Below are 26772 nucleotides of genomic sequence, written 5' to 3' on the forward strand. Positions count from 1 at the left end.
ATTATTAAAATATGCGTACAATTATTACATATTTATTACAATAATATCATAATTTTAGTGATATATTGTCTAATTTATGAATAACGTGGTAAACTGAATCTATATATAAAAAAAATTCTAGTGACATCATCAACAAGAAAAAATCATCTAATGATTTAAAAATAAAATAAAATGAGATGATTAAAAAAGATTGGAATAGAAAAAGAGATATTTAGGTAATTAGTGACCAGTAAAACGGTCATTCAAATCCCCTTGACAGAAGTGTATAAAAAATATTAGACTAAACAATTAAATCGAATCGATGAATTCAGTTAATTTTATTTTGACTGAGTTAATTTTTAGTACAAAATGAAATAAAAAGATCAACTAATTTTCAATTCCGTTTAATTTAAGATCTTTTATGTTGTTATATATTCAAATTAGCTTTTTTTTTGTCAAATAAATTCAAGTTAGTTTGATTTTTAAATAAAAGTAAAATTTTGTGAAAATAAAAATTTGATTGGGTTTTTTTTATTTTTATTTGTCATTTTAGAATCTCTACACTTTAAATATTGTAAACATAACTGAGACAAAATAATTATTCATTTATTATACGTACTAATATTTTTAAAAGAAGTTTTTGCAATGTTATTTTTGTTAAAAATAAGTATTTCATTTTGTTTTTTCAGTTTTATATTTTTTCTGACGGAGGGACAAAATTAAAAGTATAATAACTCAATATATAAATTACAATAAAGGGATATGATTTTAAAAAATATAAATATAAGGAGCCAAATATGTGTTTTTCCTAAGATTTTACTAATGTGATACGGTTAGATTCGAATACGTACCCGGACGCATATAAATTCAAGTAAATGGCACATAAAAACAAGGAATAAAATTTTCCTACAACCTTAGTTGTAGGAAACTCCTACAACCATTGACATGTCATTTATTGATTGGCCTCTTTCAATATATTTAATATATCTAAAAAGTTACATTTTTAGTTCCTATATTTTACATAAAACATGTCCACATAATTTATGACTTCTAAAATTGCAAATTGGACAATAGTATGATTATTTATTTCCAATTGATAATCTTTCTCTATATTTTTATTTTTTTAGACAATAGTGTTAAATATAATAAAATTATAATTGGGATGAAATTAAAAAATAAAAGTAATAAAGATTGTGAAATTAGTTAACTAAATTTTTTTATTAATATTTTTTTTAAAAAAATAACATATATTTCATCCATTTTTATTTTTTAAAATTATGATAAGTTACACTTAAATAATTTTAAATAATTGTTATAATAGTAAATTAAAATTTAGACTATATTATTATTAATATATGAGTTAATTTTTATTAATTTAATTTTTCATTCATGATAAAATGTTAATAAGAAATATAATTTTAGAAGTATTATTTGGAAAAATAAAAAAGTAAAATTACTCTATATAATTAAAATATAACTTCTAACAAAATATAAGAACTAAAAATATAACTTTATAATTAAATATATGGAAAGAAGCCAATTAATAAGTGACATGTCAATGGTTGTAGGAGTTTTCTACAACCAAGGTTGTAGGAAAATTTTATTCAAAAACAAGCACTTCTTGTGATTGCAAATTGCAATCCCGAGATGAGTTCCCAAATTCCCAATAGATCTATGATCAGCTTTTGTATATTTTATTTACATATACTTTTTCTTTTCATTCATACTTTGGAGTATAATTTTATTTTTCAAATGTTTTGATAGATCAACAATAACATAATCACATGCCACATCTATATTTTCTTGGCGGTCTTTAATAAAATCATAACTTTAAATATTCTTGTTCAGTATGTCAGGAGTAGATGAAAAATATATGTATATTAAGGTGCCAGGTAATTAAATCAATTTATAAATTCAATAGTCATGTACATCTTCATTTCTAATCATTATGGTTGCACCAACTTGTATTTATTTCAAATTTACCCATTCGTGCATTATTGATCTTTTTTTGTCAAATGATAATTTTAGTTTTTATATTAGGTTCAAATTGTAACTTAGACTTTAATAAATTAAATTGTTTTAACGTAATATTTAACATTATTAAAATATCTTTTTTGTCGTTATCTTTATTAGTATGAATGATAAATGATATACATATGGTATTTTGATCAATTTGAATAAATAATTTATGTTTGTTAAAACTTTATGTTATAAAAAAATAAAAAAGCATTTGCAAAAATAATTTTAACGTTTTACTTTTATAGCAATTTAATGCCAACGTTTAAAATGTTACGAAATAAATCACAACCTTTCTTATTTTTGAAATTTGTAGTCCCAATCATTTTCCTGCAACTTTGTGTATACGTGACAGCCATATTAGAGACATGTATACGTGACAACCATATTAGAGACATGTATATGTGACAGATAAAACTGCTGAAAACTGATTGGTGCTAAAAATTACAAAAATAAAAAAAATAAAAATTTATTTCGTAACCTTTCAAATATTGGAATTAAATGGCTATAAAAATAAAACATTGATATTTATTTTACCAACTCCAAATATAAATGTTGAACCTTCTTCCATATGCGATCCACATCAACATGAGTAACAAGAAAATAGAAATTAGTTGAAAGAGGATTTTTTTTAAATGGTAGATACTATTCTAAACTAAAAAAAATACATTAAAATTTACATTAAAGATTAAGTTGAACATGAAGGTTTAGAAAATAATTACACCATATATATACTTTGTACAACAAAACAATAAAATATGTAAAATTTAAGAATATGTTTTATAGCAAGACAGTTGTACTTCTAAACACTTTATTAATTGAGTTAATTACATATTTTTTTATTTTATTCACACCGTTTAAAAATCGTCAATTTTATACAAGAACTATCATTTTTCTTTCAAATTCATATATCGTTTAAAAATTCGGTGAAAATTACTGAGTTGGCAACGAATCAGATAGTGATACGTCAACAATTTTTCCCGGATTTTGAACGGTGTATGAATTAAAAAAAAAGCGGATAGTTGCCGTATGAAAATGATGATTTTTAAATAGTGTGATTAAAATGAAAAAATATGTAAAATTGGTGATTTTTTTATGACATTATCCCTTATTAATTTAATATGCAAATGACATGACACAACTAACATGTGAATTTAGCTTCTTCTTTTTTTATCACTTCCAAAGCACTTTATTTTTATAATTTTACACTTATAACTTCTAAAATTAATTTTTTTATTATACCATGTAAAATACTAATTTAATAAATTTCAAAATTCAATTAAAATTTCCGTTGTTTGGTTTGATTGTGAAAATATAGCTCTTGAATCAAAACGCCTGGCCATCATTACCATGGTTAAATATTTGTTTTATCTGCCGTTTATTCTATAGGATACACCGTCAAATTGCAAAATTCACCATGTCCATTTCATGTATACTTAATCAATATGGACTCAGTACTGGACCGAATGGACGGCCTTTCTAATTCTAACCAATGTTACTCACAGCTTATTGTTTCCTTATTTTTTATTTTTCATGATATTAATTTTTTTTATTTAATTTTTTTCCCAATTACTGAATGTTATTTTTCTTCTTTTAGTTTTATCTTCTATCAATTCATTTTTCAGCTCTGCTATTGCATATATTAAAGCATTGAAGTTCACAATCCTAAAGGAAAAAGAAATCATTGCATATTTGTATCTTGTTAACATTAATATAATGTCAACTAAATTTATTTATTTTCACATTACGATATCCGCCAAAAATTTGTCTTCTTATTAGTTACCAAATAACACAAGCATTAGATTAGTTTATAAGCAAGATTGAGCCATGTATTTAAGTTAGCGCCATAATTAATCAAAGGATTGACGAACACAACATGATTGTTGCAGGCAACAACCAACCTAAGAAGTCCTATCTTTTCAGTCCGAAGCGGGATCCGGCGGCGAATCTCCCCCATAAAAAGGGCGAACCAGTCGCCAGAACCTCGCGTTCACGCCGAGGATTGTGTAGGAGCGCCAATGACTGTATGAGCATGGGTTCTACTCTTTCAACTACCCAGAGTCAGCAGCGCCCTAAGTCTTTGCTGGAGCAACAGGTTGGTTCAAAATTTAAATTAACTAGCTAAGGGTTAATTTTCATATTCGTGTAGTGTTGACCTATAGCTACTCGGACAAGACAATCAATGTCAAAATAAATATGACTCATTCATTATTTGTTATAACATGCATATGCCACAAAATTAAACGGGTTTCAACCTAAAATAATTAGTAGAAATCTGTAATTGCGAATATTTTTAACCCGGCATGCATCTATACACTAGGTGCAGTTGGTGCATTTACAAATCTGTAAATTTTAGGTTAAACTTACAAAATAGAACCTAGATATGCATCTCATGCTGTAATTTGCTAAATCTAAATTTGGATTTTGAAGGTGGAAGATCTAGAAAAGGAAGTTGTAAAGCAGAAGGAGCTGAGGATAATGTACAGAAAGAGAATGGAAAGAACACATGACTACTTAAAATACTGTCTTCAAGTAGCCCAAGATCATGGGTTTTTGGACCTCATACTTCACAAGAATATTAAAAATGATCCTAACCCACAAGAATCTCCTGTAGTTTCTTCTCCTTTTCTCACCGCTAATGCGAGTCCCCAATTCTATTCTCCCATTCCAATTGATCACAAAAATTCCGACCTCTCTGCCCTTATTTGTCAAGCCAAGATGAACGGATGGTATATTGATCATTGTGAGGTATGAATACTAAAATCCTTTGATCCTAATCGGGCTCAAACTCGAGTCGTATGTATACTGATGTGTATATATCACATCAGCATGCATCAGTTTGAACCTATATAAGAACTATTTTTTTGCAATATAAATTAAATTTACCATCAATTTAATACAAACTGAAATTTCATTAGATCAAACTGAAATTAGGAGCAAAAGTTTAGTACAATACGGGCGAATAACCCTAATTCTAAAGATGATATCGAGCTAACGTTTATTTTTCTATTTGAAAATAAGTCTAGATGGAAGAACAATATAAATTTGATATCGGAACTTCAATTTTTATTCCTGTGATGGTACCTGGTCAGCATGTATCAATCTGAATTTATTCAAAACCAACGTCTGAAATGTAAATTAATATGATAGCAATATAGAAATTGAAGATTGGGTATCAAATTGAAACTGGAAGCAAACATTTGGCACCAAACAGACGAAAAAACCCTAATCCTAGAGATTACTTGCAGCTCAAGTTTATTAGTCTATTTGAAAATATGTGCAGATTGAAGTGCAAGAAAAAATAGGGCAAGGAAGCACAGCAGAAATATACAAAGCCGTTTGGCGAGGGCTTGACGTTGCAGTAAAATGCATAAACCCAGATTTTTTCCTCTCCAACGAAAGCGGTGTCGCCTTTTTCGCTCAAGAACTCGAAACTCTATCGAAACAGCGCCACAGATTCGTACTGCAGCTTATGGGCGCATGCCTTGATCCTCCGAGTCATGCTTGGATTGTGACAGAGTATTTAGGGTTAACACTTAAAGAATGGCTTCATGGATCGAATAAAGGTAGGCGAAAAGAGAGATTGAGTCCACTGCCTCCGTTTAAAGAGAGGATTGGGAGAGCTTTAGAGATTGCTCAAGCAATGCAGTATCTTCATGAGCAAAAACCTAAAGTGATTCATCGGGATCTTAAACCTAGTAATATATTTTTGGACGATGCTTTTCATGTTAGGGTTGCTGATTTTGGTCATGCGAGATTTCTTGGCGATGAAGAAATGGCACTCACCGGTGAAACTGGTAATTTATACTATTAAGTTTCTGATATGATACGAGGTGGAATTATATATTTAGAAAAGTTAAATTAACTTTGACTAAACTGATAGAATATCTTTAAAAAAATAATTTCGACAATCTACTCCCTAATTGAAGGAAAAATTAATATAAAATTATCTATCTAATTTATAAGTTTTTTATAAGTTTTGTTAAAATTAATTTTGTAGTGACAGAAAATCTTATTAAATATTTTTCAAATATAAATTAATTTATCATAAAAATAAAATAAAAACTAGTTGTATGTTTTTATTAATAAAACACTTTGCTTTTATTTCTTTCTTGAATTTTCTCTTTTATCCACTATTCTCCTTTTAACATTAATGGCTATAATCTAAACACCATTTACAATACCATAATTAGTAGGGGTAAATTAACAATAACTAAATAAATAAATGTCTTTTTAATCTATGTGTAAAATAAATATCTCTCTTTTAAAGTGGCCTGGAGGGAGGGAATATTATTTTGAATTTAGAATATACTGTTATGTTGGTAACTATATGGCATCTTAGAGCATCCACAATGGTATTCTTTAAAATAAAGAGCATCTTTTATAAAATAAAGAGCATCTTAAAGATAAAGAGTGATATTTAAAATTTTACTCCAATGGACTCTTTAATATTAGTTTTTCATTGTATATAATTTTAATAATTAATAATAAAATAAAAGTATTAAATAGTAATAATATTAAATTAATTGCCTCTCTAATATTAAATTTTATTTTATTTTGTTTTCATAAAAAAAAATTAATAAAATATTAAATATTAATAAAATAATTTTTTTATTTAATTTTTTATTCATTTATTTATTCAGTTTTTTTACTAAAAGTAAAAATATAATATTTAAAAGTAAAAATAACCACCTTATTTTTAAAATTTAAAATTTTACTAGTTGAAAAATGAAGTAGAGAGTGAAAATGGCTCTCTACATGTGGAGAGCCATTTTTACTCTCTACTCTAAATATAAAAAATAGAGAGTTCATTGGACTCCTAATTTATTGTCAAACTCTTTAATTTAAAGAGTTTGACAATATTAGAGAGTTCATTGGAGATGCTCTTACACAGCAATATACCGATAGCTATAGCAACTTATTTTTAATATGAAAATTTTGTAGTGATTTGGATTAAATAAAAATTAAAGTTTAGATATTATTTTTGTATAAATTAAAGTCTTTTAACTAAATTAAACGGAGGGAATACTGTTCAAGTGTTTAAGAATGTTCTTAATGTTGATTAGATTAACTTTGTGATCAGGAACATATGTTTATATGGCGCCTGAAGTGATTCGATGCGAGCCATATAATGAAAAGTGCGATGTTTACAGCTTCAGTATTATACTTAACGAGATTATAACCGGCAATCATCCCTACATAGAAACAGATTTTGGTCCCACCAAGGTATGGAATTTATCTTTCAAAATGTATCCATGATTCAATATTTTGAAGCTAAATATTTTTTAGGCTCCTGTATTTTATAAATTTTATTTATATGTTTTTTTTAAGTGGATTACTAAATTACTATCCATCGCCTCGCCTTATTTTTTACCTAAATACCCCTAACCCAATTTTATTTTTAAAAACAAAAAAACTCAATCCTCTGATCAACTCAACCAAAAATTTGACGAAAACCGAGCGGATCTATAACAAAAATGCCGGGATTTAACCGAGATAAAGGACGGAAACCTCCGATAAATAATCGATTTTGCGTTTTTATTTTTTTAATTTGTTTTAAATATTTTTTATTGGGCCAGCGCCCTTGGTAGCGCTGGCCCAGGGCGCTGGCTCGTAGGGACAATCGTCCCTTACTGGGCCAACGCCATCCAAGGGCGCTGGCCCAATTCAAATAAATAAATAAATTTAAAATACAGAATTTATTTAGGAAAATCTGAATACGCTAGTTTCAGATGGTGGATATTCGTTTTCCGGCGAATCGTAAGCGTTATCCGTTTTTTTAATCGGTTTATTCGAATCAATTTGAGAGAAGCTTTTTTTTTTACTTAAGGGGTAAAAGGATAATTTCTTAGGGTGGTAGGTAGTAATTTAGGGCGGCGAATCGTAAAATCCTTATTTAATTGTTTTGTTTTTATTTAGTCTCTATACTTAATTTATTTTAAATTTTTTTGTCCTTTTTTAAATTGTTAAGTGATTACAATTTCATTATCTTTAATACATACCTCTGTACACTAATATTTAGGCTTGAAGCATGAATAAAATATAAATCTATTTAATTAATAAAATGAAAGCTGTCTCCATCTTTTGATGGCAGTTTATAAAATAATTTGATTATTTCTAATAATTGTGTTTATAAAATGGTGAAATCAGATTGGTCTGGAAGTTGCAGAAGGGAAGCTGAGGCCCATGCTTCCAGCTGCAGAGGATCAAAAAGGCCCACTCATCAACCTAATTTGTGCATCATGGGATCAAGATCCTTCTGTTAGACCATCCTTTGGTACCATCACTTCTGTCCTAAAAACAATTCAGCTAAGAATCATAGACCACAGTTGCTCATGTTTACCTAATTAATACTTTTAATTAATTTATGATATGGTCAATTATCAGCACCAGCTTTCTAATGTTGATCAATATTAAACTCTAGTTTAACTAAAAATATTATCAATATCAATTTTCTTTTGTGTGATAGTACTAATTTAATATGGGGAACTTGACCTAAAAGTTTTGTTATTGGTTTAAAAGAAATTCTCATGTACATGAGATCATACATTTCATCCATAGTTAAATATTAAACATCAACTAACACATATTATATAATAGAAAACAGTATCGACGGAAGAGAGGAAGGAAAGGAGAAAGAAGGAGCTTCATTGAATTGTATTTTGGAAACAGAATATAGGGCGAATCATTGTGGCAACTAATTCAACCAGCTCAATGGCCTGGTTGAATCGGTTAAGTAACTATATAAAAAAATGAATCTAATTTGTATGGTTTATGATCTTTTTAGCAATATTTATGGTCTAATATCAAAAAAATTAAAATAAAATTGTCTAGTACTAAAAAATTTAAAAAGAAAATACTAAAAATATCAAAGTAAATTGCCTAATATCAAACTTTTTCTTAAGAAAAAATATGTGTGTAATTGTTTCATATGGTTTTTAAATACTCATGCTTCGTCGGTTCAGTCCGGTTCGTCGGTTGAATCCAATTGAAATGGATTTTCAGTTCTTAAGGTTGGTCTGAATAAACAGTTGGCCAATTTCCGGTTGAAGGTCTAGTTCTTCAATCCTTGTTACTAAATTGAAGTTAGGGTTGGATAACTAACCCTAGTTGAATTCCGATTAAAAAGAAATAATTTCTTACATTTGTTTTATCTATGTATTCAACATCTTCACATTCATATACCAAACATATATTAAATTATCTATATAATTTCCAACTTTGACTAAAATGTCTTATAGTGATTATTGTTCTCAAACACCATAAAAATGGCATGCCGTATCTAGTTTAAAAATCCGTTTTGATTTTCTACACGTATATTCTATTCAATCTGTTCCTGCATATGCTAAACCATTGTTTTATTCACCGTTTATAAGAGTTTATAAGCTTAGTTCCAAAAAAACATAATTAATTATAAGATAATTTAAATCGGCAAGAATTATTTTCTTGTTCTTTTGCAATCAATAACGTGTAAAGTGTCTGCTAGTGTCTCAAAAAAGGAATAATAACTCAATTATATATATCTTAAGAATCCACGTGTTTAGATACTATACGATACTTAAAACAATTAAGTATAAACTATAATTTTTCTGTTTGATTACCTTTAAAATTTATTTAAAAAATATCATTTTCAACTTTATGGAATTATTGTATTCAGTTCAAATTCTGACAAAGTGATTCTATATATTCATATTATGACCCAAATAATAAAAATAATTTTAAAAAACTCATTTCGATTGGACATATTAATTTATAATATATGACGCTTCATTGGTAATTGACCATTCATTGGTTAAAGGCAAAAGGTACAAAAAACCCTCGTAGTTTTTATAAAAATACAAATCAGTGCTTTGACTTTTTTAAAGTATAATTAAGCTCTTTTTGTTTTCAAATAGAACAAATAACCCCTTTCATCCAGCATCATTAGAAACATTTGTTAATGACTGATATGTCTCTCATTATAATACAAGAAAGAAGTTCAAAAATAATTTTAATATTTAAAAAATTTATCAAAAATTTGAGGGAGTAAGTGTCCCAAAAGTAAATTAAAAGGGTTTATTTGTTCGATTTTAAAAATAACAAGGATTTAATTGTTCAATTTTAAAAACACAGGGGTTTAATTGTGCCTAAAAAAATAAAAGGGTTGAATTACACCTTTGAGAAAAAATCGAGGATTTTTTTATACCTTCTGCCTTGGTAAAAATTAATTCTTTAAGTATAAGAATAAGTATCTAGAATAAGTTTATATTGAAACTTAAATATAATTGTGATAAACCGTAAAAGGATTAAATTGTCATAATATTTTTATAAAAATGTTTTTGTTGAAACTATGAATATATACGATTTTTTGTCTAAAATTTTCAAATGAATTTTGCAGTTGAGTGAGGTTTTTTGCAATAATGAGAAAATATTTCAAAAGAAAATAATAATTAACATAGAACAACATTCATATGAAAATATGTTTGATTAAATTTAATATTAAAAATATAATTCATTCATTATTAGTTATAATAAATTTTAAAATAAAATCAGACACAATAAAAAGATATATGCGTTCATAAATGTGCCAATATCATTTTCTCCGGTTAATTATATCTCATAAACTATTATCGTACAGAAAAAAAACTTCATCATAGATAGTAATTCCAGCTCAACTTTCAACACCTTATAGTTGTCCTTTTGCGCAATTAAGCACCCATTCTTTTACTACACTATATCACATGTCTACTACAAGAAAAACTTTTTCTATTTACATCAGTATAATATTATGCATATCGAATAAATCAATATAAATTTTAAATATTTTATACTAGATCAATAAGAATATAACTTTTTGAACAATATGATCTATACGAATTTAATATGTGTTTTATTATTATATTTTGAATTAGGTCGATGTTTGTGCATTGCACGGGTAATATAAAATAATTTTAATATTTTTAATAATAATTTTAGTAATAGTAGATCTTTTCATTGGAGAGGTAACTCAAATGGAAGGAAATATGGTAAAATTTCCTGGAATGTTGTTTGTAGCAAGAAAAAGGAAGGTGTTTTGGGCATTAGGAAAATTGATTTATGGAATAAAGCTGCAGTTCTAAAGTAAATTTGGTTTTTACTTATTGATAAGTGTTCTCTTTGACCCCTTTGGGTGATTTAAAACAAGCTGAAAAGGCTTAGTTACTGGAACATTATAAAAAGTTTGGGAATTTCTGCACAAGCCAAAAATTATAAAAACGTAAAACTTTTTACAAAAGTTACACAAAAGACATAAACTTTTAATTTTATCGATTTTGGCCAGAAACAGATTATTTTGTTTCAATTTTGTCCAACCCTCAATTGACAAATAATTTTGTTGATGTGGCGCCTACGTGGCGTGCCACACAATGTGCCACCATGGCACTTATTAGGTTAAAGTGCAAATAAATTCTTAATTTTTTTTAAAACAACTATTTACACCCTTTAATTTTAAATTGTTTCAACTTAACTTTTATAATATTTACCAATTTTATTTTTATAATTTTTTTAATACATTTTCACCCTCTTCTTCATTTATTTTATCTTTAAAAAATAAAATTATATATTAAAACTAATTAAATAATCATCTCGTCCCATCGCAGACAAATTTTTTCCGATTTTTTTTCCGGAGCATCTGCTCCTCCAGTGAGGAGCAGATCTGCTCCTCGCCTGGTGCTGCTCCTCGTTTTTGGAGCAACAGCTCCTCCGTTTTTTGAAAAAAAAATATATTTTTAAAATTTTTTCAAATAAATTGGCACATAAAATTTTAGTATTCTAAATTAGTTTGGTTGAAAAAAAATTCCGGCGACTGTGATGGATCGATTGAAAAAAAATGGGACTGTCAGGAAACGGGAGAGGCAGCCTAAAATGGTGCAAGTGGTATTTAATTGGGTAAAATATGTTAAAAAAATTTATAAGTATGAAATTGGTAATTTTTTTAAACATTAAGAACTTAAATGCACTTTTGACCTGATAATTGCCACGGTGGCCTATTGTGTGGCACATGTATGCGCCACATCAACAAAATTGATTGTCAATTGAGTGTTGGACAAAATCGAAGCAAAATAATCTGTTTCTGGCCAAAATCGATAAAATTGAAAGGTCAGAACTTTTGTGGAACTTTTGTGAAAGATTTGGCCTTTTTACAGCATCGGCCTACTTTTAATAACTTAAATGAGGAGTATAAAGTTCTTTTTAAATCAGGTAAGAACAAGAACTTCTCCATCAAAACTGCATGGAATAATTTGCTTCCTGTTGTATCTCATGTTTCCTTGTATTATATTGTGTAGAAACTCCTAATCATCCCTACACATAGTTTTATTATGTGGATGGCTATTTATAATGGTTTAAATAATAGGGCCAAAAGATAATATAGATGAGGATCCGTTAGCAGGTGTGCTCTGTAATAGCTGCACTGAATCTGCCAAACACATTTCTTTGAGTGTGTTTTCTCTGCTACAGTTTGGAAGCAAGTGCTTGCTGCCTGTAGGATTTATAGCGATCCTCTTAGCTGGAACAGAGAAGTGAGTCGGTTTCCTAGAAAGTACGGAGGAAAAAATATTAGCGACAGAGTAAGGCGCATTGCCTTTTGTTCTTGTGTTTACTTACATTTGGCAGAAGAGAAACAATGTTATCTTTAAAGATACTAATCCAAAATCAGAAGATGTTTTAAAAAAGTAAAGTTCTACGTGTTTAGATAGTTCAAAATTTAATTTAGCTGGAGTTTTATTTACAGTCGACCCTCTGATAATTAATACACATGATGGATTAAAAATTTATTAATTATTAGAATTATTAATTTATTGAATTTGTATAAAAAAAATTATAAAAGATATTTTAAAAATTCTACATCAATAGACCTAATATTAATATTATATTATAAAAAAACTAAATAAATACATTTTACAATCACTCAATTTAAAATAAATAATTTTATATTCAATTTAAAAAATATCAATTGATATCAAATTAAAAAACAATTATTAAGAAGTTGTATTCATAAAGTAAAATAATTTTTAATATTTTTTATACTAAAGATACTTTACTTACTTTAAATTGTTTATCTAATAACTTCTTTTAAAATTTCTCAAAAGAATAAAAAAGTTATAATTAGATGATATTTTAACTTACATTTTATGAATTAAGATTAGTATTACCTTCAGGGCGGGCCTTAGATGAACCGAGGCCCTAGGCGAGATCTTAGTTTTTTTTATAAATAAAATCTATTTTTGTAAAATTGTTCGTAAAAATAAACTCGTTTTATTTTTTTCTTAAAAATATGTTCTTTTTCACTTTATAAAGGTACTCTCTCGGTAGATTATTGATAAATATTAGTAGATTTTTGGTAAATATCGATAGAATTTTAGTAAATTTTTATATCATTTCTTTTAAAAAAACATTTTTTATATAAAAAGAATATATATATAAACTGTAATTTACTCTTGTTTGTATTGCTATAAATTATTATTAAAAGAGCCTAATTTATTTTTAAATATAAATTACAACATTTACTACTATAAAAGAGACCCTTTAAAATTTATTTTCTAATTACTAAAAGACCTAATTAAATTTTAAAAATGAAAATTTCATCTATCACAAAAAAATTAATAAAATTTTAATATAACATTTATTTTTCCTATGGACCCCATATAATTATGGGGCTCTTTAAAATTTGTGGCCCTAGGAATAGGCCTTAGTGGCCTATACTTAAAGCCGGACATGATTACCTCAAATAAATCATCAATTATTATATATTTTTTTAAAAAAAATCTCTCTAATAATTAATATTCATGTAGAATATATTTTAAGTTTATTAATTATTAGATAATAGAATTATTAATTATCTGACATGGAACGAAGTTGGTTCTCTCAATTTTTTATTAATTATTAGAATTATTAATTTATAGAATATTAACTATTAGAGGGTCGACTGTATTTGCTTGTTGTTGACTGTGAGTAGTAGTTAGTATAAAATCATTTTAATATAAGCCCCTCTCCTTTTGATTTATTGAACAAAAAAAACATAACAATTTGCTCTAAAACTGTAAAACTGTATATGAATAATAAATGTATGCAAATATATTGGCATCAAAAAGTAATTTTGTAAGAACGTTCATACAATCTAGTTTTTGCAACTATATTTTCTAGCTATTAGTCTAATTAAATTTAATAGAGAATACCAGAGTTGGATTCAGTTCCAGGCATTTGAAATTTAAATTAAAATAAGCTTTTTTTTAACATATTAATAAAAATAAGTTGATTCGGACTTCTGCTCTAAAATGTATTATAAGGCCACTCGATTGACAAGTTTGAACCAAACATTTAACCGTCCACTTACAATGATGTTTATATGTGTTTTTTATGCAGTAAACATAAATTAATTTAAAAGTTTACAATTAATATTTTTAGATTTGATATTTTAATTTGCCATGCTTCAATTTTAATAGTATATAGTTTGATATAAAATAATTCCGTAAATTGAAATTTGTCAGTGTCCTTTAACACTATTTTCCTGATAGCGCATGTGCACATTTTCTATATTGGAATGTGGTTTTCTTGCTTAAAAGCGTCATCTTCACCATATACACCAAACCATTTTTCTTTATGAAATATGGTCTCCAATCCAATATTATTTTATACACTAAAATAGAGTAACACTATTTTCTATACTATAAATAATTTAAGAGTGTTATACTATTTTATTATAAATTTCAATATAAACATAAGTTAATATCATAAAAAAATCACGATCTTTATACGAAATTCTATTTTAATCACGACATTTAAAAGTTGTTATATAAAATCATGACCTTTTATTTTTTTTCAAATCTATCATTTCAGTGTATTCTTATCGACATTTTTCACTAAACTATTAATGAAATATAAATCGTCATTAGATATTATTATTTTTCAGTTAGAGTATATAAGATTAGTAATTTTTAGCTAGAAAAAATACACCGAAATTTACTTTAGTAATAGATTTGAAACAAAATAAAAAGTCGTGCATTTCAATTAAACCTGTTTATGGGCCGGGTTTGAGCGGGCTCGGGCATGGCTTGACTTTTTTAAAGGCAAGCCCAAGCCCGCCCAAGTCCGGTTCGGACTTTAAATACTATCCAAGCCCGGCCCAAATTTACTATTTTTACAGGCTCGGGGCAGGCTTGGGCGGGCTTACGTTGTTTCTTTACAATATTAGAAGGCCAGCCCGCTGATAGGAGTATTTTACTCCTATCTTTAGTGTCGTTTCCGCATGCTTTATTAACGTTTTATCACGGTTTTATGGTATTTCGAATGCCTTATTACGTGTTTTAATATTTCAGTTACTTAGGAGCATTGCGGAAGCATTTTGGTGCAAAAGTTGGGAAACACGACAAAAGCGATGCGGAAGCTCATTTGCAAATCTGAAAAGCTGACCTCTGGGCACTAATTGACCGATTTTGACTAGTTAGAAGCCTCAAATGAACTCGTGATCTTCATGAAAGTTAAAGTAGACGTCCTAAGCTTTCCAACGGTTCAAGAATCGACTCAATCGGACATTTCTACACCGAGTTGCGAAGGTTTGAAGATCGAGATCCGGAGCAGAAAATGGCAGCTCGAATCGGGCTCCTCATTTAGCCTAAGGAGCTCTATTCGAGCTTGGGCTTGCTGGAATGGGGAAATCTTATTTCAAGATACAACAAGGCTTTATTAATTTGCTATTTTGGGCCCAACACATGTTAAATGATTGTTTGTCTTTTTCCTTCTTTTGTAAGTACTATATAAGGGGCCTTATCTCTATTTTAGGTATGTAAGATTTCCCTAAACTTTATTCTATTAGTGTACTTTTGAATCTTCTCCTAATTTTAGAAATCCCTAAGTTTAGTCCTTGCCTTCTTCAATAGAATTTCCAGATTTTCATATTTTCCTCCATTGTTGAATACTTAAGCTTTTTCTATTGAAGATTTATTCTCATTTTATTATTGAAGTATTATCTTATTGAATGTTATTGGCTTGGGTTTCTACAAAGGTAATTAGATCTATCTCTCAATGATTTATTATTCTATTTGCTTGATGTTTGTTGTTTTAGCCATGGTTGGCTAAAACCCCTTTGTTTGGGGGTTGAAATGAAGTTTAGAAATGTATGATTTGGGTTAGGGTTTGGGCTTATTGTTGTGTTCTAATTGATTTCCCTAATGCTTGTTTTAGATTAGCTACCTAAAGCATGATTCTAGGTTGGTTAACACTTTGAGAGAAGGTTAATTAATTGGATAGATCAATTAGGATCCTAATTAATGACACCATGAGAGTGGGTTAGAAATTAGGAAACCTTAGAGTGGATTGTTAATCGCCAATTGGCTTGTTAATCGTGTTTAGTGCCACGAGAGTGGATTAGGCTTGGTTAGTTGGCTTGTTTGTGATTTTATAACTCCTTGAGGCTCGAGAGAGCGGGAGTTATGCTTTAGGAACGCTCGGTTCACTTGTTGAAGCCCTAGACCCGAACTATTGATTGCATGACCTAAGCGTAGTTTCGACCTCCAAACCCTTTTATTAATTGAGTTATCCGTAATTGTTTAAGCGCTTTAGTCTTCTAGAATTGTTGATTAATTGTTAATTGAAAGTTTTGTTTTAGTTAATTGCTATTGTTAAATTGATACTTGAATTCAAATTCCAATTGTCTATTATGCTAAACGAATTGAATCGCAACTAAAGTTCATTCTCATCAATCGCTCTAGATTCACTCCTCGTGGGATCGATTCCGACTTCCGGATTATTACAAGTTGTGCTTTTTGCTCAACAAGTTTTTGGCGCCGTTGCCGGGGAGTGTTGAGTGTTTATTGATTGATTGAAATTAGTTATTGTTCGGTCGAGTTAGCTCTATTTTCTGTTTTTATCACTTTTGTTGTTTTTGCTTCTTTCCGGATTTACGCGTGGTTTGTTTGTTGTGGTTTGTGTAGGAGATCAACTATAGTGTATGCACAATACACGAAGGGCCAATCTTCCGCTAGAACCGTTCCAAGACAACCTCGGGAGATTTGAGAGAAGTATGAGAAGGGAGAATCGTAGACCCGTTATCATGGAACATGGGGATGATAATTATGAGGAGGAGCAATATCACCCTCAATACGATGGAGTGAGGCAACATCCGCCTCCTCCACTCGATGAGAGAAATCGGCAAGAGCAACAAGGGGACAATCACCCTCAAGTTCAAGGCCATCAAGCACAAAGACAAACTTTGGGGGATTTCTTCCTCCCGGATGTGGATAATGCCACCTATGGGTGCTTTGCAAGACCGGTCACCGCGGCTACTTTTGAAATCAAGCCTAGCACGATTCAACTCCTAGAGAATCGGTGCCAATTCTTTGGGTTAGCAAGTGAGGATCCGAATGAACACATAGCCAAGTTCTTGGGAGTGTTGGACACATTCAAGCTCCATAATGTCACCTCCGATCAAATCAAGTTTCAGATGTTTCCATTCTCACTAAGAGATAAGGCAAGCTTGTGGCTTCGGTCATTACCTAATGCATCAATCCACAATTGGCGGGATCTTGCTCAAGCTTTCCTTCACAAGTACTTTCCGATGGGGAGAACCGCAAAGTTGACAAAGGACATCATTGATTATTACCAATATGAAGGGGAATCTCTCTATGAAATTTGGGAGAGGTTCAAGGATCTTCAAAGGCACGTACCTCATCATCGACTTGTAAGGGAGCATGTGCTTCAAATATTCTATAATGGCTTGGGTGAGATTACAAGATCTACCATTGATTCGTCCGCGGGAGGTTCTTTGATGCAAAAGACGCTTGATGAGGCTAATGAGTTGATTGAGAAATTGGCTATGGTTAGTAGCACTTGGTCCTCGGAAAGGAGAAGACCACCGGCTCAAAAGACATTAATGACACTTGACCAATCCAAGGAGTTTGAAGCGATGAAAGCTATGAATGCCTCTTTGCAAAGTCAAGTTGATGCCTTGAAGAAGCAAGTGGCCCTACGGAATGCTCCGGTCGCGTATGTCCAAGTAGGTTGTGAGCATTGTGGGGATTTCAATCATGGAAGTAGTGAGTGCTATGCCACGGGTCAAGCGTGGAGCGAACAAGTGAATTATGTGGGAGGTCAACGCCAAGGGAATGATCCTTACTCGAATACTTATAATCCGGGTTGGAGAAACCATCCTAACTTCGGATGGAGGAATCAAGAGGGCCAAGGCAATGTGCAAGCAAATCAACAAGCGGGTCCTAGTTTCCAAGGAGGAAATAGGCCCCAACAACAAGGTCCTTATCAAGGTCCTTATCACAACCAACAAGGGCAAGGAAACAACTATGGTGGTAGACCTCAACACCCTCCGGGATTCCAACCACAAAAGAATACGGATGAGGGAAATGTGCTTTCTAAGGTACTAGAGAAGCTAGAAAAAATGGAGCAAAGGGAGAAGAATCAAGCTTCTACTATCCATCATTTGGAAACTCAAATTTCTCAAATGGCCATTTCGCTTCAAGGAAGACCTCAAGGAGGGTTGCCATCTACTACGGAGAACAACCCTAGAGAGCATGTTAAGGCGGTAGAGCTTCGAAGCGGGAGAAATCTTGAGAAAGCCAATGGAAAGAAACAAGTTGTTGAGGAGGATGAGCCTCAAGTTGTTGTTGATATAGCAAGCTCAAGTCAAGAGTTACCAAGGGATTGTGAGGAAGTGGTTATTGAGGTTGAAGAGTCTTATGTGAGACCACCACCGCCATCGTCGTTTGTACCACCGGTTCCGTTCCCAAGCCGGTTAAGGAAAGCTCAAGGGAACGAAAAGTTTCATAAGTTCCTTGAGATTTTCAAGAAATTGCAAATCAATCTTAGCTTGGCGGATGCACTCCGGGAGATGCCGCAATATGCCAAGTTCTTGAAGGACATTATTACCAACAAACGGAGTTGGGATAGCGGTGCAACGGTTCCTATTCCGGAAGTGTGTAGCTCAATCATCTTGAATGATCTATCGGCTAAGTTGAAGGACCCAGGGAGTTTCTCTATACCTTGCACTATAGGAAACATGAGTTCCATTAATTGCTTATGTGATCTAGGTGCTAGCATCAATCTTATGCCTTTAACTCTTTTCAGGACGCTTTGTGGAGATCAAACCGTGAAAAGCACCTCGATGGTACTCCAACTAGCGGATCATTCGTTAAAAAAGCCGTTTGGGATTGTTGAGGATGTGCTTGTCAAGGTAGATAAATTTATCTTCCCCGTTGATTTTGTTATATTGGACTATGCGGTTGATAAGGAGTGCCCAATGATTTTGGGGCGACCCTTCATGAACACCGGAAGGGCTTTAATTGATGTGCATGGTGGCAAATTGACCTTGCGGATTGACGAGGAATCGGTTGAGTTTGATATGAAGAAAGTCATGCGGGGTACCATCGAGGAGGAGGATTGCATGAGGATTGATGTGATTGATGAGATTGTGGAAGAGCAACTCCGGGAGAATGTGCAATTGTTGAACGAAGCAAAGAGGGTAGAAATTTGTCCTCAACAAATCTCTCAAGTTTCGTTTCATTCCGAGTCGGGGGATGATGAATATACTAGAGAGGATGAACCGAAGCCGGAAAGTTTAAACAAGAGCAATGGTGTGACTCCACCATCTTCGGAGTTGCCCCCGAAGGTTGAAATGAAGCCGCTTCCGCCACACCTCCGGTATACTTTTATTGGGGAAAATGAGACCTTGCCGATAATCATCTCAAACAAGCTCTCTAAGGATCAAGAAAGGAAGGTTGTGCAAGTAGTGAAAGAGCACATGTTAGCAATGGGTTGGCAAATCTCCGACATTCGAGGAATAAGTCCTCAAATTGTGATGCATAAGATTAATCTCGAAGACGAGTCAAAGAAGTCGGCTCAAAGGCAACGAAGATTAAATCCGAATATGAAGGAGGTAGTGCACAAAGAGATCGTCAAGCTCCTCGACGCCGGAATAATCTATCCGATTTCGGATAGTGAGTGGGTTAGTCCCATTCAATGTGTTCCTAAAAAGGGCGGTATGACAATGGTGGAGAGTGAAAAAGGAGAGCAAATCTCCACAAGGACGGTAACCGGTTGGCGAGTATGCATCGATTATCGGAAGCTCAATGAGGTAACCCGAAAAGATCACTTTCCGCTACCATTTATCGATCAAATGTTAGAAAGGGTAGCGGGACACAAGTTTTATTGTTTCCTTGATGGGTACTCGGGTTACAATCAAATATTAATCCTCCCGGAAGATCAAGAGAAGACGACCTTCACATGCCCCTACGGTACCTTTGCATACCGGCGAATGCCCTTCGGACTATGCAACGCACCCGCCACATTTCAAAGATGTATGACCTCAATCTTCAACGATATGATTGAAGATATTATGGAGGTGTTCATGGATGACTTCTCCGTGTTTGGCGATTCGTTCGATGGTTGTTTAGCGAATCTAAGGCGGGTTTTAGCACGATGTGTGGAGACAAATTTAGTGCTAAATTGGGAAAAGTGCCACTTCATGGTGGATGAAGGCATTGTACTCGGGCATAGGATATCAGAAGCGGGAATTGAAGTGGATAGGGCAAAGACGGCGGGAATTGAAGTGGATAGGGCAAAGACGGCGGTTATTGAAAAATTAGTCGCTCCGACTACGGTCAAAGGAGTTCGGGCATTTTTGGGCCACGCGGGTTTTTACCGGCGATTCACTAAGGATTTTTCGTCTATTGCACGACCGTTGACAAGTTTGCTAGTAAAAGATGCGCCGTTTGACTTCACAAGGGAATGTCAAGATGCTTTTGAGAAGCTAAAGGAGGCACTTGTGACCGCTCCCATTATATCATCTCCGGATTGGGTTGCGTGTTGGGGCAAAGAAAAGATAAGCGGGTGCATGTGATCTATTATGCTAGTCGGACTATGGCGGGCGCGCAACTCAACTACACCACTACCGAAAAGGAGATGTTGGCGGTAGTGTTTGCCTTGGACAAGTTCCGGCAATACTTGCTTGGATCAAAGTCCATCATCTATACCGATCATGCCGCTTTGAGATACCTTTTCACTAAACAAGACGCAAAGCCTAGGCTTATTCGATGGATCCTTCTAATGCAAGAGTTCGATATAGAAATCCGAGACAAGAAAGGTACGGAGAATGTGGTAGCGGACCACCTTTCGAGATTTGAAATTCCGGAACCAATCCCTATTGGTGTGGAGATTAATGAGCGGTTTCCGGACGAAACGCTTATGATGATTCGGGAAGTGGAGACACCATGGTATGCCGATTTTGCAAATTACCTCTCATCGGGAGTCATGCCTCCGGACTTGACATCCCACAAAAGGAAGAAGTTCTTATCCGATGTTAAAAGGTACTTGTGGGATGAACCTTTCTTGTTTAAAATATGTGGTGATGGAATGTTGAGACGATGTGTGTCCTTGGGGGAAATGATGCCCATTTTGAGTTCATGTCATGAGACCGGACATTATGGTTCGGCTAGAACCGCCGCTAGAGTGCTTGAGAGCGGGTTCTTTTGGCCAACTTTATTTCGTGATGCTAAAGAGTTTGTTGACCATTGTGATCGGTGCCAACGTGTAGGCAACATCTCAAAAAGAGACGAGATGCCTTTGACTTCGGTTCAAGAAGTGGAGATATTTGATGTATGGGGTATAGATTTCATGGGGCCTTTTCCGGTTTCATTCAAAAACCAATACATTTTGGTATGTGTGGATTATGTCTCAAAATGGGTAGAAGCGGAGGCTTTGCCCACTAATGATGCTAAGGTGGTGTTGAGTTTTCTTAAGCGGCTAGTGAATCGGTTTGGGACTCCTAGAGTGATTATAAGTGACGGTGGTTCGCATTTTTGCAATCGGCAATTTCAAGCTCTTATGAGGAAGTACAATGTGCATCACCGGGTCGCCACACCTTATCACCCCCAAACGAGTGGCCAAGTTGAGGTTTCGAACCGTGAATTGAAAAGAATTCTAGAGAAGACGGTGAATGGATCCCGGAAAGATTGGTCTTTGAAATTGGATGATGCATTGTGGGCGTATAGGACGGCCTACAAAACTCCACTTGGGATGTCTCCGTTCCGTATTGTCTATGGGAAGGCGTGTCATCTTCCTCTAGAGCTTGAGCATAGAGCGTATTGGGCTATTAAGAATTTGAACTTTGACTTCAAGAAGGCGGGAGAGAAGCGGTTACTTCAATTGAATGAGTTAGATGAATTTCGCTTCATGGCTTATGAGAATGCCAAGCTCTACAAGGAGAAAACGAAGCGATGGCATGATGCTCACATCTCCCCAAAGGTCTTAGAGGTTGGTTCGTTTGTACTTCTTTACAATTCACGCTTGCGGTTGTTTCCGGGTAAATTGAAATCTCGTTGGAGTGGCCCATTCAAAATCCGGAATGTGGCGAATCACGGTGCGATGGAATTGGAGAATTCTAAGGGTGAAACTTTCAAGGTTAATGGCCACCGGTGCAAACCATATCTTGGACCCTTGACGAATCGGGTGGAAGATGAGATATCTTTCACAACTCCTACATGAATCCACCGTGAGACGGTCGAGCTTTCGACTTTAAACAAGCGCACTTGGGAGGCATTCCCAAGAGGTTCGATTTAATGTTTTTGGTTGTTGTTTTACCTTCTTTAGATTGTCTAGATGTTGTTTTTTTTGTTGTTGATTTTATGTCTTTTTTTGTTCAAGATAACGCCGGTGTGTTTGATTTTGAATGTGTAGGTAAGAAGAAAAAGCGGAAAAGAATCGAACTCCCCCTGTATAAGGGAGCTCGAATCGAACTCCCCTTATATAAGGGAGCTCGAATCGAGCTACACAACAGATTTGTGTAGCTCGATTCGAGCTCCCTTTGAAGGAAGTGTAGCTCGATTCGAGCTACACATTAATGGGGTGTAGCTCGATTCGAGCTACAACTTATTAAAAGGGGGGTGATTTTTTTTCCTTCTTGGCTTTGAAATGTTCCTATTGGTTGGTGTTTTAAGGCTCATGGATTGATGAGGTGTTTAAATCTTGGCCTTCAAATTAGAAAAAACATTTCACAAAGATTCATGACATGGCAAGATCTCCACCCCTCTTCTCCTATTTTTCAAATCTTACCCCAAAAAGAGCTCCAACACTTCTTCTTCTCCAAATTCTTTTCCCCAATTATCAAAAACTCCATAGCCAAGACCTCCATTCTCTTTCTTCTAGCAAAAATTTTCCAAGCTCTATCTCCACCATTCTCAAGCCAAACTCAAAACTAAACACACTTCTAAACACCCTTTTCCCTCCTCTACAATGTCTCGGAATACAAGAGCAAGCCGAGCCTCCAAGCAAAAATCCATACCTCCTAGTGAGCAAGAATTTCAAGTTGAACTACCACCACAACCTATCCGTTCATCGAAGAAAACAACCAATTTCGGGGCTCTCTCACGGAAATACAAGGCACCCTTCGAAATCCGCTCGGTTAGTGAGGGTGAACGCTTTGAGAAGCTTAAGGAATTTGGTGTCACCGATGCGTATGAAATTTGTTGGATGACTATGGAAAAATTGGGCATTCATGAGAAGTTGGATGATCTCATTCAATTCCTTTTTCTTGATAAGTTGATAAGGATACCGCATGAGCAATGTGAAGCACTCACATATAAATTCTTCACTACAATTGAGTCCACCACCGACACTTCTATTACCTTTCGGTTGGACGACAAGGAGCGGGAATATTCCATGATCAACTTGTATCAAGATTTTGGGTTAACCGACTTAGGGATGAAAGAATTGTCGCATAAGGGTGATTTTGATGCAAACGTGATATGGAACAAGGCATCGGGGAAACCAAGCTACGACTCACACTTTTCCAAGTTGAAAGAGGTTCGGGATATTGCCACCATAATCTTGCTTAAGTGGTACGGCTACACCTTCTATGGACGCCATGAGCATCACAAAGTAGCACGGTCGGATTTGTTCCTTTTGCAAGCTTTGAATCACCCAACGGAACGAGAGAAGCAAGTGCATTTGGCGTATCGGTTGATAAAGTTGCTTCAAGAGGAGCCTAAAGCTCAAAAGAAGAAAGGATTTGGATGGTTGGTGTTGTTTTTGGCACGAAAAGATCCGGAGTTTGATGAAAGCAAGTATCAAATTCAACCGCCACGAATGATAGACATGGATCACTTGAGCATCGGAGGGTATGTGCGGAAGGAAAGAGTTGTGGGAAAGTACAAGCATGATAATTGGGTGGAAGCACATCCCGGCCAGCCAATTCCGCATAGGTTGCGCGCATCACCAAGACAAGAAGTAGAGCCGAGGCGACCTAAAGAGCCGGTGCGACGGAAAGACAAAAATGCGGCCGGAACAAGCGCCGAAGGAGGAGAAATACCGGAGGGCGTGCAATGGGAGCCTCCCGCTCCTAATGTGGATACAAGGAATGACTTTGAAGCCGCCCAACTCCGATTCATGGAGGATCAACGCAAGATGTGGGCACGTATGGAATATCGCATGACGAGGCTTCATGATCGACAAAGGCGCCACGAGGAAAAATTACGTGACTATTTCAATGCCCCGGGGGCGCCGGCTTATCCATCTCCAACTCCATCGCCCGAACCACCGGAATTCGACTAAAACAAGATTTGCATTTCTCTAACTCAACTCATACAATTTTGCTTTATATTTCTTACTTAGGGACTAAGTTCGAAATAGTGTGAGGAGGGTTAGTCAATTGCATGTCGTTAGTTGAAATTTATCTTGTTTTATGCTTTAGTGTGTTTTATTTTACTTTGTTGTTTTAGTTTGTGTTAGTAGTCTAGTTATTGAGTCACCTCCACTAAATCTTTGTTCTAAGCATGTTATTGAATGTTTTGTATGTTTGTGATTGTGGCGGAATTTGGAAATTTATCAACTTGTGACATCTCCCGATCTTTAATGGCATGAATGTGTTTTTGTCTAATTTAAGCAACTTCCAAGGATGATTGATTGATGAAAATACTTTTATGTGACAAATTTTGATGGAAATTTGGTGAAAATGTTCTTTGGTGAAAACAATTGTGAGCATGATAGTTGTTTTGGGATATGGATGCATGATGTGCAAATTTTTGAATATTTTGGGTCATTTGTGAATAAAATTGGGCATGATTGGCATGAGAACATAGGAATTAAATTAGTGCATAACACCACATTCTTTTCTAAAATGTTGAGCCTTGATTATAATTCTTGTGTGTTGTGTAGCTATATTCCTAGAACTTGCTTGGTGTCCATTTAAGACTATATAGTTGAGTGTCGATTGCTAAGTGATTATGGCATTAGGATCACCATTTGTTTAAGACCACTTAAAAAGCCTACCCTTACCACTAGGTCACCCCTTTGAGCCTTAAACCATTTCTTTCAAATTATAACACATGTTAACACACCATCCCTTCAACAAATTACCCCTTTGAAAATACCCCAAAAATTGACTTGAATGACTCTTAACTATTAAGACATTTGTCTAACTTGAAGAATAGGAAAAGCATGAGCAAAGAATTAATTATGTGCCTAAAGAAAAGAAAGAAAAGCAAAAGAAAGAAAGAATAAAGAAAGATCGAGAAAAATAAAAAGAAAAAAAAAGAGTAAAAAGAAAAGTTGAATAAAAGGCATGAAAATCAAGATGAAGTTCTAATGTGCAAGAAAATTCCAAGTTAGACAAATAAATGTGAACAAATATCTAGTTATCAAGTCAAATTTTTGTAGCCAAATTATCCTTCTTTATCTACCCCCCTAACCCCTAGCCAAGTTACAACCCATTCAAAAGACCATATGATAGCAATTGATTACCGAACTAAGTAGGGGAGAATCGGACTAAAAGCAAGCCTATGGTGAATTAGCATTTTTCTTGAGCTTAATTGTGTGCACCCCAAACACTTGTGTGTTAGAGTGAATCTTGTGAGAATTAATATGCTTTTAATTGATGCCTATGTTTGCTATGCCTTGATTGCCCTCTTATCACTTGACCAAGTAGTGCATGTCCCTTAGATGACCTTAATGACTTGATTTGTTCAACAAGAACCTTAAGCCAATGCAAGTGTAGTCTAATTGTCATCACATTTTGTCATTAAAAGTGCATTCATCTCTTGTGTGCATCATTAAAGGTTGTTGACTTTAGACAATATCATTTAAGCCATTGTTGAATAGGAGTTCATTTGTTGATACTTGTTCGAGATCGCCATGATTAGTTACCGTTTGATTTGCCTAAGTTCATTTCTTGCTTGGGGACAAGCAAAGATTTAGTGTGAGGAGGTTTGATAGGAGTATTTTACTCCTATCTTTAGTGTCGTTTCCGCATGCTTTATTAACGTTTTATCACGGTTTTATGGTATTTCGAATGCCTTATTACGTGTTTTAGTATTTCAGGTACTTAGGAGCATTGCGGAAGCATTTTGGTGCAAAAGTTGGGAAAGACGACAAAAGCGATGCGGAAGCTCATTTGCAAATCTGAAAAGCTGACCCCTGGGCACTAATTGACCAATTTGGACTAGCTAGAAGCCTCAAATGAACTCGTGATCTTCATGAAAGTTAAAGTAGACGTCCTAAGCTTTCCAACGGTTCAAGAATCGACTCAATCGGACATTTCTACACCGAGTTGTGAAGGTTTGAAGATCGAGATCCGGAGCAGAAAATGGCAGCTCAAATCGGGCTCCTCATTTAGCCCAAGGAGCTCTATTCGAGCTTGGGCTTGCTGGAATGGAGAAATCTTATTTCAAGATACAACAAGGCTTTATTAATTTGCTATTTTGGGCCCAACACATGTTAAATGATTGTTTGTCTTTTTCCTTCTTTTGTAAGTACTATATAAGG

General features: G+C 33.5%; 1 protein-coding gene and 1 non-coding gene across 2 annotated transcripts; one reads left to right on the forward strand and one right to left on the reverse strand.

The window, feature by feature from the left end:
- The first annotated feature begins 3871 nt into the window (after window positions 1-3871).
- Window positions 3872-8379, forward strand: LOC126668704 (serine/threonine-protein kinase STY8-like). The gene is made up of 5 exons (XM_056104708.1): window positions 3872-4090; window positions 4426-4743; window positions 5279-5792; window positions 7079-7221; window positions 8146-8379. Exons 1-5 carry the CDS (start codon window positions 3872-3874, stop codon window positions 8344-8346), a joined length of 1395 nt encoding a protein of 464 aa, XP_055960683.1. The 3' UTR covers window positions 8347-8379.
- Window positions 8380-17581: 9202 nt separating this feature from the next.
- Window positions 17582-17689, reverse strand: LOC126670810 (small nucleolar RNA R71). The gene has a single exon (XR_007638806.1). It is a non-coding gene; the product is annotated as a small nucleolar RNA R71 (small nucleolar RNA).
- Window positions 17690-26772: the final 9083 nt, after the last annotated feature.

The sequence above is a fragment of the Mercurialis annua genome, linkage group LG2, assembly GCF_937616625.2.
Source record: "Mercurialis annua linkage group LG2, ddMerAnnu1.2, whole genome shotgun sequence".
NCBI classification, from domain to species: Eukaryota; Viridiplantae; Streptophyta; class Magnoliopsida; order Malpighiales; family Euphorbiaceae; genus Mercurialis; species Mercurialis annua.